The sequence below is a fragment of the Nothobranchius furzeri genome, chromosome 9, assembly GCF_043380555.1.
Source record: "Nothobranchius furzeri strain GRZ-AD chromosome 9, NfurGRZ-RIMD1, whole genome shotgun sequence".
Lineage (NCBI taxonomy): Eukaryota > Metazoa > Chordata > Actinopteri > Cyprinodontiformes > Nothobranchiidae > Nothobranchius > Nothobranchius furzeri.
Genome location: NC_091749.1, coordinates 7816548 through 7833320, shown reverse-complemented (window position 1 = coordinate 7833320; position 16773 = coordinate 7816548). Strand labels below are relative to the sequence as shown.

General features: G+C 41.1%; 2 protein-coding genes across 5 annotated transcripts in view; one reads left to right on the top strand and one right to left on the bottom strand.

The window, feature by feature from the left end:
• Nucleotides 1–9540, top strand: part of pop4 (POP4 homolog, ribonuclease P/MRP subunit) — a 49572-nt gene extending 40032 nt beyond the window's left edge. Inside the window, exons 5-7 of one of the 2 annotated variants that reach the window (XM_054735277.2) lie at nt 8198–8256; nt 8477–8578; nt 8693–9540. In XM_054735277.2, coding sequence (XP_054591252.2) covers nt 8198–8256; nt 8477–8578; nt 8693–8829 — 298 coding nt within the window. In that variant the 3' untranslated portion in view covers nt 8830–9540. Of the gene's footprint in view, nt 1–8194; nt 8257–8476; nt 8579–8692 lie in introns of both variants that reach the window. The other variant, XM_054735276.2, reaches the window with a different exon arrangement.
• A 5844-nt stretch (nt 9541–15384) lies between these two features.
• Nucleotides 15385–16773, bottom strand: part of plekho2 (pleckstrin homology domain containing, family O member 2) — a 32819-nt gene continuing 31430 nt past the window's right edge. For 2 of the 3 annotated variants that reach the window (XM_054735270.2, XM_054735271.2), the window contains exon 7: nt 15385–16741. In XM_054735270.2, the coding sequence (XP_054591245.2) occupies nt 15608–16741 (1134 nt within the window). In that variant the 3' untranslated portion in view covers nt 15385–15607. The remainder of the gene's footprint in view (nt 16742–16773) is intronic. The other variant, XM_070554624.1, reaches the window with a different exon arrangement.

Below are 16773 nucleotides of genomic sequence, written 5' to 3'. Positions count from 1 at the left end.
ACATTGATTAACGACCGTCATAATAATGAACAAGGACACAGATTAACGACCATCATAATAATAAACAGGGACACTGATTAACGACCGTCATAATAATAAACAAGGACATTTATCAACGACCGTCATAATAATGAACAAGGACACTGATTAACGACCGTCATAATAATGAACAAGGACACTGATTAACGTCCGTCATAATAATGAACAAGGACACTGATTAACGACCGTCATAATAATGAACAAGGACACTGATTAACGACCGTCATAATAATGAACAAGGACACTGATTAACGACCGTCATAATAATAAACAAGGACACTGATCAACGACCGTCATAATAATGAACAAGGACACTGATTAACGACCGTTATAATAATGAACAAGGACACGATTAACGAACGTCATAATAATAAACAAGGACACCGATTAATGACCGTTTTAATAATGAACAAGGCCACTGATTAACGACCGTCATAATAATAAACAAGGACACTGATTAACGACCTTCATAATAATAAACAAGGACACTGATCAACGACCGTCATAATAATAAACAAGGACACTGATCAACGACCGTCATAATAATGAACAAGGACACTGATTAACGTCCGTCATAATAATGAACAAGGACACTGATTAACGACCGTCATAATAATGAATAAGGACACTGATTAACGACCGTCATAATAATGAACAAGGACACTGATTAACGTCCGTCATAATAATGAACAAGGACACTGATTAACGACCGTCATAATAATGAACAAGGACACTGATTAACGACCGTCATAATAATGAACAAGGACACTGAATAACGACCGTCATAATAATAAACAAGGACACTGATCAACAACCGTCATAATAATGAACAAGGACACTGATCAACGACTGTCATAATAATGAACAAGGACACTGATCAACGACTGTCATAATAATAAACAAGGACACTGATCAACGACCTTCAAAATAATGAACAAGGACACTGATTAACGACCGTCATAATAATGAACAAGGACACTGATTAACGACCGTCATAATAATGAACAAGGACACTGAATAACGACCGTCATAATAATGAACAAGGACACTGATTAACGACCGTCATAATAATGAACAAGGACACTGATTAACGACTGTCATAATAATGAACAAGGACACTGATTAACGACCGTTATAATAATGAACAAGGACACTGAATAACGACAGTCATAATAATGAACAAGGGCACTGATTAACGACCGTTATAATAATGAACAAGGGCACTGATTATCGTCCGTCATAATAATGAACAAGGACACTGATTAACGACCGTCATAATAATGAACAAGGACACTGATTAACGACCGTCATAATAATGAACAAGGCCACTGAATAACACCGTCATAATAATGAACAAGGACACTGATTAATGACCGTTATAATAATGAACAAGGACACTGATTAACGACCGTCATAATAATGAACAAGGACACTGAATAACGACTGTTATAATAATGAACAAGGACACTGATTAACGACCGTCTTAATAATGAACAAGGACACTGATTAACGACCGTTATAATAATGAACAAGGACATTGATTAACGACCGTCATAATAATGAACAAGGACACAGATTAACGACCATCATAATAATAAACAGGGACACTGATTAACGACCGTCATAATAATAAACAAGGACATTTATCAACGACCGTCATAATAATGAACAAGGACACTGATTAACGACCGTCATAATAATGAACAAGGACACTGATTAACGTCCGTCATAATAATGAACAAGGACACTGATTAACGACCGTCATAATAATGAACAAGGACACTGATTAACGACCGTCATAATAATGAACAAGGACACTGATTAACGACCGTCATAATAATAAACAAGGACACTGATCAACGACCGTCATAATAATGAACAAGGACACTGATTAACGACCGTTATAATAATGAACAAGGACACGATTAACGAACGTCATAATAATAAACAAGGACACCGATTAATGACCGTTTTAATAATGAACAAGGCCACTGATTAACGACCGTCATAATAATAAACAAGGACACTGATTAACGACCTTCATAATAATAAACAAGGACACTGATCAACGACCGTCATAATAATAAACAAGGACACTGATCAACGACCGTCATAATAATGAACAAGGACACTGATTAACGTCCGTCATAATAATGAACAAGGACACTGATTAACGACCGTCATAATAATGAATAAGGACACTGATTAACGACCGTCATAATAATGAACAAGGACACTGATTAACGTCCGTCATAATAATGAACAAGGACACTGATTAACGACCGTCATAATAATGAACAAGGACACTGATTAACGACCGTCATAATAATGAACAAGGACACTGAATAACGACCGTCATAATAATAAACAAGGACACTGATCAACGACCGTCATAATAATAAACAAGGACACTGATAAACGACCATCATAATAATGAACAAGGACACTGAATAACGACCGTTATAATAATGAACAAGGACACTGATTAACGTCCGTCATAATAATGAACAAGGACACTGATTAACGACCGTCATAATAATAAACAAGGACACTGATCAATGACCATCATAATAATGAACAAGGACACTGATTAACGTCCGTCATAATAATGAACAAGGACACTGATTAACGACCGTCATAATAATGAATAAGGACACTGATTAACGACCGTCATAATAATGAACAAGGACACTGATTAACGTCCGTCATAATAATGAACAAGGACACTGATTAACGTCCGTCATAATAATGAACAAGGACACTGATTAACGACCATCATAATAATGAATAAGGACACTGATTAACGACCGTCATAATAATGAACAAGGACACTGATTAACGTCCGTCATAATAATGAACAAGGACACTGATTAACGACCGTCATAATAATGAACAAGGACACTGATTAACGACCGTCATAATAATGAACAAGGACACTGATTAATGACCGTCATAATAATGAACAAGGACACTGATTAACGACCGTCATAATAATGAACAAGGACACTGAATAACGACCGTCATAATAATAAACAAGGACACTGAATAACGACCGTCATAATAATAAACAAGGACACTGATCAACGACCGTCATAATAATAAACAAGGACACTGATAAACGACCGTCATAATAATGAACAAGGACACTGAATAACGACCGTTATAATAATGAACAAGGACACTGATTAACGACCGTTATAATAATGAACAAGGACACCGATTAATGACCGTTATAATAATAAACAAGGACACCGATTAACGACCGTTATAATAATGAACAAGGACACCGATTAACGACCGTCATAATAATAAACAAGGACATTGATTAACGACCGTCATAATAATGAACAAGGACACTGATTAACGACCGTCATAATAATAAACAAGGACACTGATCAACGACCGTCACAATAATGAACAAGGACACTGATCAACGACCGTCATAATAATGAACAAGGACACTGATTAACGACCGTTATAATAATGCACAAGGACACTGATTAACGACCGTTATAATAATGAACAAGGACACTGATTAACGACCGTCATAATAATGAACAAGGACACTGATTAACGTCCGTCATAATAATGAACAAGGACACTGATTTACGTCCGTCATAATAATGAACAAGGACACTGATTAACGACCGTCATAATAATGACCAAGGACACTGATTAACGACCGTCATAATAATGAACAAGGACACAGATTAACGTCCGTCATAATAATGAACAAGGACACTGATTAACGTCCGTCATAATAATGAACAAGGACACTGATTAACGACCGTCATAATAATGAACAAGGACACTGATTAACGTCCGTCATAATAATGAACAAGGACACCGATTAACGACCATCATAATAATAAACAGGGACACTGATTAACGACCGTCATAATAATAAACAAGGACATTTATCAACGACCGTCATAATAATGAACAAGGACACTGATTAACGACCGTCATAATAATGAACAAGGACACTGATTAACGACCGTCATAATAATGAACAAGGACACTGATTAACGTCCGTCATAATAATGAACAAGGACACTGATTAACGACCGTCATAATAATGAACAAGGACACTGATTAACGACCGTCATAATAATGAACAAGGACACTGATTAACGACCGTCATAATAATAAACAAGGACACTGATCAACGACCGTCATAATAATGAACAAGGACACTGATTAACGACCGTCATAATAACGAACAAGGACACTGATTAACGACCGTCATAATAATGAACAAGGACACTGATTAACGACCGTCATAATAATGAACAAGGACACTGATTAACGTCCGTCATAATAATGAACAAGGACACTGATTAACGACCGTCATAATAATGAACAAGGACACTGATTAACGACCGTCATAATAATGAACAAGGACACTGATCAACGACCGTCATAATAATAAACAAGGACACTGAATAACGACCGTCATAATAATGAACAAGGACACTGATTAACGACCGTCATAATAATGAACAAGGACACTGTTCAACGACCGTCATAATAATAAACAAGGACACTGATTAACGACCGTCATAATAATGAACAAGGACACCGATTAACGACCATTATAATAATGAACAAAGACACTGAATAACGACCGTCATAATAATAAACAAGGACACTGATCAACTACCGTCATAATAATAAACAAGGACACTGATCAACGACCGTCATAATAATGAACAAGGACACTGATCAATGACCGTTATAATAATGAACAAGGACACCGATTAACGACCATCATAATAATAAACAGGGACACTGATTAACGACCGTCATAATAATAAACAAGGACATTTATCAACGACCGTCATAATAATGAACAAGGACACTGATTAACGACCGTCATAATAATGAACAAGGACACTGATTAACGACCGTCATAATAATGAACAAGGACACTGATTAACGTCCGTCATAATAATGAACAAGGACACTGATTAACGACCGTCATAATAATGAACAAGGACACTGATTAACGACCGTCATAATAATGAACAAGGACACTGATTAACGACCGTCATAATAATAAACAAGGACACTGATCAACGACCGTCATAATAATGAGCAAGGACACTGATTAACGACCGTCATAATAACGAACAAGGACACTGATTAACGACCGTCATAATAATGAACAAGGACACTGATTAACGACCGTCATAATAATGAACAAGGACACTGATTAACGTCCGTCATAATAATGAACAAGGACACTGATTAACGACCGTCATAATAATGAACAAGGACACTGATTAACGACCGTCATAATAATGAACAAGGACACTGATCAACGACCGTCATAATAATAAACAAGGACACTGAATAACGACCGTCATAATAATGAACAAGGACACTGATTAACGACCGTCATAATAATGAACAAGGACACTGTTCAACGACCGTCATAATAATAAACAAGGACACTGATTAACGACCGTCATAATAATGAACAAGGACACCGATTAACGACCATTATAATAATGAACAAAGACACTGAATAACGACCGTCATAATAATAAACAAGGACACTGATCAACTACCGTCATAATAATAAACAAGGACACTGATCAACGACCGTCATAATAATGAACAAGGACACTGATCAATGACCGTTATAATAATGAACAAGGACACCGATTAACGACCGTCATAATAATGAACAAGGACACTGATTAACGACCGTCATAATAATAAACAAGGACACTGATCAATGACCGTCATAATAATAAACAAGGACACTGATCAACGACCGTCTTAATAATGAACAAGGACACTGATTAACGATCGTCATAATAATGAACAAGGACACTGATCAACGACCGTCATAATAATAAACAAGGACACTGATCAACGACTGTCATAATAATGAACAAGGACACTGATCAACGACTGTCATAATAATAAACAAGGACACTGATAAACGACCGTCATAATAATGAACTAGGACACTGATCAATGACCGTCTAAATAATGCACAAGGACACTGATTATCGACCGTCATAATAATAAACAAGGACACTGATCAACGACCGTCATAATAATAAACAAGGACACTGATCAACGACCGTCATAATAATGAACAAGGACACTGATCAACGACCGTCATAATAATAAACAAGGACACTGATCAACGACCGTCATAATAATGAACAAGGACACTGATTAACGACCGTCTTAATAATGAACAAGGACACTGATTAACGACCGTTATAATAATGAACAAGGACACTGATTAACGACCGTTATAATAATGAACAAGGACACTGATTAACGACCGTTATATTAATGAACAAGTACACTGATTAACAACCATCATACTAATGAACAAGGACACTGATTAACGACCGTCATAATAATGAACAAGGCCACTGATTAACGACCGTCATAATAATGAACAAGGACACTGATCAACGACCGTCATAATAATGAACAAGGACACTGATCAACGACCGTCATAATAATGAACAAGGACACTGATCAACGACCTTCAATAATAAACAAGGACACTGATCAACGACCTTCAAAATAATGAACAAGGACACTGATTAACGACCGTCATAATAATGAACAAGGACACTGATTAACGACCGTCATAATAATGAACAAGGACACTGAATAACGACCGTCATAATAATGAACAAGGACACTGATTAACGACCATCATAATAATGAACAAGGACACTGATTAACGACTGTCATAATAATGAATAAGGACACTGATTAACGACCGTTATAATAATGAACAAGGACACTGAATAACGACAGTCATAATAATGAACAAGGGCACTGATTAACGACCGTTATAATAATGAACAAGGGCACTGATTAACGACCTTTATAATAATGAACAAGGACACAGATTAACGACCGTTATAATAATGAACAAGGACACTGAATAACGATCGTCATAATAATAAACAAGGACACTGATCAACAACCGTCATAATAATGAACAAGGACACTGATCAACGACTGTCATAATAATGAACAAGGACACTGATCAACGACTTTCATAATAATAAACAAGGACACTGATCAACGACCTTCAAAATAATGAACAAGGACACTGATTAACGACCGTCATAATAATGAACAAGGACACTGATTAACGACCGTCATAATAATGAACAAGGACACTGAATAACGACCGTCATAATAATGAACAAGGACACTGATTAACGACCGTCATAATAATGAACAAGGACACTGATTAACGACTGTCATAATAATGAACAAGGACACTGATTAACGACCGTTATAATAATGAACAAGGACACTGAATAACGACAGTCATAATAATGAACAAGGGCACTGATTAACGACCGCTATAATAATGAACAAGGGCACTGATTAACGACCTTTATAATAATGAACAAGGACACAGATTAACGACCGTTATAATAATGAACAAGGACACTGAATAACGATCGTCATAATAATAAACAAGGACACTGATCAACAACCGTCATAATAATGAACAAGGACACTGATTAACGACCGTTATAAGCGTTACATCAGGGATTTCGCCCGTTAATTCTTGGTAAAGTGTAAGTTGTGTATTGTAACATGCACACAACGATGATGTCAGCAAAAATCCTCCTGTACCAGAGGAATCTGAGCTTTTCAGCCCGGTGTTGGACAAATAACATGGTTCTGATGTGGTTCTAGAGACACCAGCTGACCATGGGTCAGAGTTCTGTTCATAATTGTTATCAGACCTACCTGTCCGGATCCCACACAGCATCTGACTCGACTTCAAAGCCTGATCGCTTCTGTGAGTTTGTGACGTCACTGAACCTCTGTGGCCACATGTTGTGTCCTTGGGCAAGACACTTCACCCAACTTGCCTGTGTTGGTGTTGGTCAGAGGGGCCGGCGGCGCCAAATGGCAGCCTCACCTCTGTCAGAGCGCTCTAGTGTGGCTGTGGCTACGAAGTAGCTTACCATCACTGGCAGTGTGTGAATGTGAGAGTTCACGCAAGCGTCCTTGAGTGTCCTAATAAAGCGCTATACAAGTTTGATGATTATTATTATGATTAGCATGCAGGATAGGTGTCACCGCCACGTGTGAACTGTAAGTAGACCAGCAGGATGGTGTCCCTTCATGTCTCCTGTCTTCACAGCAGTCCACAGTTGGTGCAGCAGAAGCTTCTGAAAGCAGACCTCCATGGAGCCATCCTGACAGGTAGATGTTGGCTGGTTCTGGGTGTCACAGGCACGGTCCTGAACCCAGATCAGCTTCTGGTTGAGTTTATATTTCCTACTAAAAGATGCATCTAGAACCAAATTGATGTTCTAATGATCAAAGTTCTGTTAGAGGTTTACAGCAGGGCAGACTGGGCCCACCCTCTCTTGTGCTTGTATTGTTGGCATGTGAGACTACATAACCGGTTCTCCTGTCTCAGTGGTCCGGTCCAGATGTCCATCATACGTGGGGACAACAGGGATTCTAGTGCAGGAGTTCAAACACGTCTTCAGACTCATCACCAAGGAGGACAAACTCAAAGGTGAGAGGACAAGACCCAACACAACCGTGACTTGGTTCTCTGCAGAGGAACATGAGTGATTTTTACCACGGAACCGTTGTAACCGGCAGCTTCTCTTTCCCGTCTCTGTGTCAGTAATTCCCAAGAGGAACAGCGTGTTTTCCGTGGAGATCAACGGATTCGTTTCACACATCTATGGAAGCAAGTTCCAGCAGCGGGCCAGCGAGCGCTCCGCCAAGAAGTTCAAGATCAGAGGGACCATGGACCTGTGAGGGCCACGGACCTCAGATCAGCTGACTCATCAAAGGGAAGAGCTGATGACATCATCAGCTGCATTGGGTGGAGCTGTGTGATGGAGAAGAAGAGTTGGAGGCTCTGTCCTGCATACATGTAGCTGATCTCACACACACACACACACACACACACACACACACACACACACACCTACTGTCACACTTAATAATAAACAACAAAACAGTTTGTTTCTATGTGTCTTTTTAAAATGTGAAGGTTATGTTTTCACAAGGCAGAGCTCTGCTCCCAGGTTCCTCTGTGGTTTAACTGGCTCAACCCTTTAGTTATGCGGCTGTAGAGTCATGGTTTGTGGGTTTAGCTGATGATAACAGGTGTCAGTCAGACCTCAGAGCCAGAACTATGATGGCTTCTGGTAGCAGAGCTGCTACAGGTGGATTTCCTGATCAGTGGTTGTGTTTTGCAGAGGCTGGTTCTCATGAAGGTTTCATGAGGTCCGGTTTAGTTTCTGAGCAACTGCTTGGTAGACACAACATTGCGTCTGATGCTTTATTAATAATCAACTAGTGTATAGCAGACCAAATTATTTTACATCCAGAACTCAGTTTCTTCCAGATACAAGGGTTCTGATAAACATCACATTCAATCACCACATATACATCCATCCCATATCGTTATTCATAACTTGTCATGTATTATAGTCTAGAAAATAAAGTTTATTTTTAATTATATACTTGACTCTGTCTGAATTAATACGAAGTGTGTTTATAGTCACTGAATAAGCAAAGAATCCTAAATTCTTCTGGTTAAACATTCAAAGATCAATCAGGTTGATATTCTATATTTATATAGAGTCATCACATCTTATTGGTCATAATTTAACCCCCCAATCACGACATTACAAAATCATGATTGTCTCTGAAGCCTGGGTCTTAGTGCTACCCCTTACTCAGATCCTGCCAACAACATGCGTGGCGTTAGCATGTTCTCATGCATTTGTGGTGTGAGCATGTTCTCACGCATGTGTGGCATTAGCATGTTCTCATGCATGTGTGGAGTTAGCATGTTCTCCTCATACATGTGTGGCGTTAGCGTGTTCTCATGCATGTGTGGAGTTAGCATGTTCTCCTTATGCATGTGTGGCGTTAGCGTGTTCTCCTCATGCATGTGTTGCATTAGCATGTTCCCCTCATACATGTTTGGTGTTAGCATGTTCTCATACATGTGTGGCATTAGCATGTTCTCATGCATGTGTGGAGTTAGCATGTTCTCCTCATGCATGTGTGGCATTAGCGTGTTCTCCTCATGCATGTGTTGCATTAGCATGTTCTCCTCATACATGTTTGGTGTTAGCATGTTCTCCTCATGCATGTGTGGCGTTAGCATGTTCTCCTCATGCATTTGTGGCATTAGCATGTTCTCCTCATGCATGTGTGGCGTTAGCATGTTCTCCACATGCATGTGTGGTGTTAGCATGTTCTCCTCATGCATGTGTGGCGTTAGCATGTTCTCATGCATGTGTGGAGTTAGCATGTTCTCATGCATGTGTGGAGTTAGCAAGTTCTCCTCATGCATGTGTGGAGTTAGCATGTTCTCCTCATGCATGTGTGGAGTTAGCATGTTCTCCTCACGCTTGTGTGGCGTTAGCAAGTTCTCCTCGTGCATGTGTGGAGTTAGCATGTTCTCCTCATGCATGTGTGGCGTTAGCATGTTCTCCTCATGCATGTGTTGCATTAGCATGTTCTTCACATGCATGTGTGGTGTTAGCATGTTCTCCTCACGCATGTGTGGCGTTAGCGTGTTCTCCTCATGCATGTGTTGCATTAGCATGTTCTCCTCATGCATGTGTGGAGTTGGCATCTTCTCCTCACGCATGTGTGGAGTTAGCATGTGTGGAGTTAGTATGTTCTCCTCATGCATGTGTGGCATTAGCATGTTCTCATGCAGGTGTGGTGTTAGCATGTTCTCATGCATGTGTGGCGTTAGCATGTTCTCCTCATGCATGTGTGGCGGTAGCATGTTCTCCTCATGCATGTGTGGAGTTAGCATGTTCTCCTCATGCATGTGTGGCGTTAGCATGTTCTCCTCATGCATGTGTGGCGTTGGCATGTTCTCATGCAGGTGTGAGTTTCCTTCGAGTACTCTGGTTCCTATACTGAACTGTATTGGAATGTTTACTCTGTGAATTGCCTTGAGAAGACTCTTGTTGTGATTTGGCGCTATATAAATTGAAAAGAATTGAAATGTAATTGAATTTTCTCCCATAGTCCAAAAAATATACATGTTGGGTTAACTGGCAACAATTTTGCCCCTAGGTGTGAGTGTGCCTGGAGACCTGAACAGGATGTCCCCCACCTCTCACCTGCTGAAAAATGGAGTTTGAGAACCAGCACTGTGTAAACCTGATGAGAAGTATATGGTCACGAAAATGAATGAATGATTGATTGACTGAATGAGGCTAAAATGGACAAGGTCTTAAAAACAACAAAAGTTAGTTTTATTTAATCATGTGAGTTAATAGTCTTATTAAAAAGGAGCCACACTTTATGCATTCAGACTTTATTCAGTGTACAAAATTATATCCAATGTTAGAAAATATTCACTTTTATATACGATGAGACTTTTAAAAATGGTCTTTTGGTAACAAAATAAAAAACAGGTTTAACAAGCTCATGAATCTGATTGTAAGAAATATTACTGATAGCAAACATTTATCATTAAAATACATTTGTTTAAAACTGAAGCATTAGCTTCTAAAGACACTTTGTTCTATGGTCCACTAATCTAGCATAAGACAGTAGAAAATAAGTACCACAACACAGCTGTAACCCTGTGATCTATGAAGAGAAAACATGAATATGACTAAACTCCTGAGAGATGATGGTAGTTTAGTCCAACTACACTCAACAAAAATATAAACGCAACACTTGTTTTTGCTCCCATTTTTCATGAGATGGACTTAAAGATCTAAAATTCATTCCAGATACACAATATTACCATTTCTCTCAAACATTGTTCACAAATCAGTCTTTATGTGTTATAGTGAGCACTTCTGCTTTGCTGAGATAATCCATCCCACCTCACAGGTGTGTCACATCAAGATGCTGATCTGACATCATGAGTAGTGCACAGGTGTACCTTAGACTGCCCACAATAAAAGGCCACCCTGGAATGTGCAGTTTTGTCTCAACAAAATGCCACAGATCCCACAAGCATTGAGGGAGTGTGCAATTGGCATACTGACAGAAGGAATGTCAACCAGATCTGTTGCTCGTGCATTGAATGTTCATTTCTCCACCATAAGCCATCTCCAAAGGCGTTTCAGAGAATATGGCAGTACATCCAACCGGCCTCACAACCGCAGACGACGTGTAACCACACCAGCCAAGGACCTCCACATCCAGCAGGTTCACCTCCAAGATCGTCTGAGACCAGCCGCTCAGAAAGCTGCTGAAACAATTGGTTTGCATAACCAAACAATTTCTGCACAAACTGTCAGAAACCGTCTCAGGGAAGCTCAACTGCATGCTCTTCATCCTCATCGGGGTCTTGACCTGACTCCAGCTCGTCGCCGTAAGAGACTTGAGTGGGCAAATGCTCATATTCGATAGCGTCTGGCACGTTGGAGAGGTGTCTTCACGGATGAATTTCGGTTTACATTGTTCAGGGAAGATGGCAGACAGTGTGTGTGGCGTTGTGTGGGTGAGTGCTTTGCTGATGTCAATGTTGTGGATCGAGTGGCCCATGGTGGTGGGGGGGTTATGGAATGGGTTAGCATCTGTTATGGACGAAGAACACAGGTGCATTTTATTGATGGCATTTTGAATGCACAGAGATACCGTGATGAGATCCTGAGGCCCATTGTTGTGCCGTACATCCACAAACATCACCTCATGTTTCAGCAAGATAATGCACGGCCCCATGTTGCAAGGATCAGTACACAATTCTCTGAAGCTGAAAATGTCCCAGTTCTTGCATGGCCAGCATACTCACCGGACATGTCACCCGTTGAGCATGTTTGGGATGTGCTTGACCGGCGTATATGACAGCGTGTACCAGTTCCCACTAATATCCAACAACTTTGCACAGCCATTGAAGAGGAGTGGACCAAAATTCCACAGGCCACAATTGACAATCTGATAAACTCTGCAAAGAAGATGTGTTGCACTGCATGAGGCAAATGGTGGTCACACCAGATACTGACCGTTTCTGAGTCCTCAGACCCCCAATAAAGCAAAAAAACTGCACATTCCAGGGTGGCCTTTTATTGTGAGCAGTCTAAGGTACACCTGTGCACTACTCATAATGTCAGATCAGCATCTTGATGTGGCACACCTGTGAGGTGGGATGGATTATCTCAGCAAAGCAGAAGTGCTCACTATCACACATTTAGACTGATTTGTGAATAATGTTTGAGAGAAATGGTAATATTGTATATCTGGAATGAATTTTAGATCTTTAAGTCCATCTCATGAAAAATGGGAGCAAGAACAAAAGTGTTGCGTTTATATTTTTGTTCAGTGTATGATCAACACGCGGAAGGATGATCATCGCCATCATCATTGCCATATTTGCAGCTCAACCTTTACACCAACATGAGAAGCGCATCAGAGGGTTTAAAATCTGATGTTAACCCTTTCACTACTCCTGTTACATTTTATTTATGTTGCTTAAAGGTGCAATTTGTAAGAATGACATCCTATGGTCAAATGTGGGTACTGCAGTCCATTTTTTGAGCTAAGATTTTACTCTCACTGCCAGTTACGGAACAGCACCAGAAGATTCTAGATGACAAGCAAAGATGACTCCTACACAATAAGATGATAAGGTCAGTGTTAGCGTTCTTAGGTGTTTTATGGTAGGGAGGACGTACCACACTTATTATGGTAGTTTGTCTCCAGCATTAGCAGAAATGTGGATATCCGTCTTGCTGTTATAGTTCTGAATGACTCATTAAAGGAAGTAAAATGTCACTGCAATATCCATTTGTTGGTAATAGAAAAATTAGCTGGACAATTTGTTAGTTAACCTTTAGCATTGTTAGCTCAACGTTAGCATCTAGCCTCCTTTAACCAATATTAAAGTAAAACAAAAGGATTTTGTAGCTTCTTAGGGATACAAGAAATAACTTCTGGGTGGCTCCTGTTTACTGGGCTTGAGACTTTAAACAACTCTGGAGTTTTTGGTGTAAATGAACAAATGCATTAGCTGCTGTGTAAGCTTGCTGCAGATTCAGCAACGTCTCAGACTCACAGAGTGTACACAGTAACTACGGCCCTCTTCAGTGCCGGCTGGTGAATTTTGTTTTGGTAGGGCATATTTTTGCCATCTGTTTTCAGTTGCACTTACCACATACCCCACGAGGGGATGCCAAATTACCATTCTTATGCATCACACAACTTGAACACGACGGACCTGGTACCAGGTCCATGAGCACTTCCAGTAACAAAGTTGTTCCAAAAACATGCGTAATATTCACCAACATATGCAAACTGTGCACGCACTTGGGAATGAGAATGGGAAGAGGCTCATCTAAATGACAGAATCCACATCTACCACCTCACCAGCACCCAATGACAATAAAAGAAGGCAAATTTCATGAAGTTAAAAGCATGAATTCAGTCTTACTTTTGCTGGTTTATGGTCATGATAATCTGTGTTACGGTAAAAAATATTCCACTCGGTTCGTGTAATCCAATGTCCTAACGTCACACTGAGGTGATTCCTGACTGTCTTGAGCTTTATTTTTTTTACCTGCTAGAGAGTGTTTACAAGTCTCCGACGCCTGATTCCATCATTTTCTGGTTCTCCATAATAAAGGACAGTCCAGCAGGTGTACTCAGCGACGGTGAACTGGTTAGAGCGTCCGGTCCTGGGTGAACATCCTGATCTGAGCTGAGACTCCGCCTGGTTTCGGTCACAAACCTCTGCAACCAAAGGCTCTCCTATTCTTTGTATTGGAGGGGGATCCAGCGCGCATGCACCTGTTATAGCGTAGGTCTACGGCAGAGATTGTTGCACCCAAAAGAAACAGGAAATACGTCACAAGACGATTCAGTCGTGGTAAAAGTGTGAAATCACATTTTTTAACTACACTACGATGCAGATAAAACACAGCACTTAACAGTCCGTACGATGTAAAGATCGTTTAGTTTTCATGTTTTTTTATTTCTATCTTCTTCCTGTGAGATTGGTGGGGCGGTGCCCTAGCGCCCCATCAGCGAGCCGCCACTGCCCTCTTTCCTTTTTTTTTTTTTGAATAGACAAAAACTAAAATGTCAAATGTGCTTCAGTAGAACCTTCCTCCCAACATGACTGAGACATTAGACTGTTTTGTGATTATTTCACAGTAGAAATCTTACAAACTGCACCTTCAACTGCTGTTAATCCCTTTGAGTCAAGGGTTTTCTCCAGATGTGTGACTGAGATCTAACAACCCAAACAAGCTGAGCAGCACCAAGCATCAAGTTGAAGAGAGAGTAGAAATAATGGAGTTTAGAAGCAAGCAGTTGCCCTTCATGCCTACCTATTCTGAAGCTCTGGTCCAAACCCGAACCCTGAACCCTTACGCCACATTTTACCAATCCAATCCTTCTCTGGATGAACCTCCGACTTCAGCTTGAAGACATGATAGGAACCTCTCAGCTGGATAAACGGGTCAGAAACAGCGGAACTGGAAAGATTTGACTTTAACCGTCTTTAATCTGACATAGCATCCTTCAGCTCGTGGCGGTGGGGGGCTCCCAGGCTCGGTGGGACAGCGTTTAACAGACCTGAGTGGATCTGATCTGGTGACCTTCACCAGCTCATCCTGCTGCTCGAGCTTTTGGTGCGTTTCAGCTTTTGGACCTCCTTCAGGACGTGGTCAGCCTTCTTCCGCTTCTCCAGTGCTTTGCCCAGGAGCTCCTCTGGCATGCCCCCACCATTCCCTTCACCTTGAGCCTTGCTCAGAAGCTCACTTGTTCTTTGGATCTCCAGCGCTACTTCAGCCTCCAGCTTTGTGACTATGGGATCTGGTGCACCACTGCTGCTCAGCTCCAGCTGAGGAGAACCTGAAGACTCTGACAGCAGATCTCCGATAGAGACTGACCTGGGCTTGCTTGGAGGTTTGGGGGGTTTCTGGTTGGGCTCAGATCGGCAATAGGAGAGGGTGTTTGATCGAACCTGGAGCTCGGCCGCAGGCCTCAGATGAACAGAAGTCTGGATGTTGTCCTCAACCACGTCCAGAACATCCAGAGCAACGTGGCTTCCTTGAAGAGCCGATGTGGAAGCAGCCAGTGTGTCTTCACTCCCAGAACCTTCACTCTCATCATCTGAGTGCTGACCACTGTCCACAGACTTCTCCTCCGCCTTCTTCTTCTTCTCTCCAGCTAAGTTAGAGAGAAGGGGGCTGAGGCCGAAGCTGTCGGTGAGCGGGTCGGCGTCAGAGACAGCCACTAACGGGACCTTGCTCTGGAGGGGGACCTCTAGTGCTGGGAGGGGACCTGCTGAGTCATCAGAGTCCAGTGCGCCTTTAGGCTGGCTGATGACTGAGGGCTCTTCTGGGTGCTGGGTGGAGAGAGGAGGACGCTCTGCTGGGTCAGACGTCCTCGTGTTGCTCACCACCTCCTGAGTGATTCCATCAGAAACGTCCCCTTCAGCAGTGCTACTCTCAGGGTCATTATCACTGAGGTGAGGAAGAACGTTTAGTTCCTCCTTGGCTCCTACAGCTGTTTCACTCCCACTGTCGTCCTCCTTCGTGGGCTCTTCAGCAGCTTGACATGGCTTTGTCTCTTTGGATGGAGGAGTGGGAGGGCGGACCGTGGTTGTTGAGATCAAGGGTTTGCCGGGCGGGGTCGGTGGCGGTCCTGTCTTTTTCTTGGCTCCAGTTTTTGGATCCTCTGAAGCTTCTTCAGCAGGTTTGGCTTCTTTAGATGGAGGCATGGGTGGCTTCTTAAAAAACAAACAAACATGTTTAAACAGCT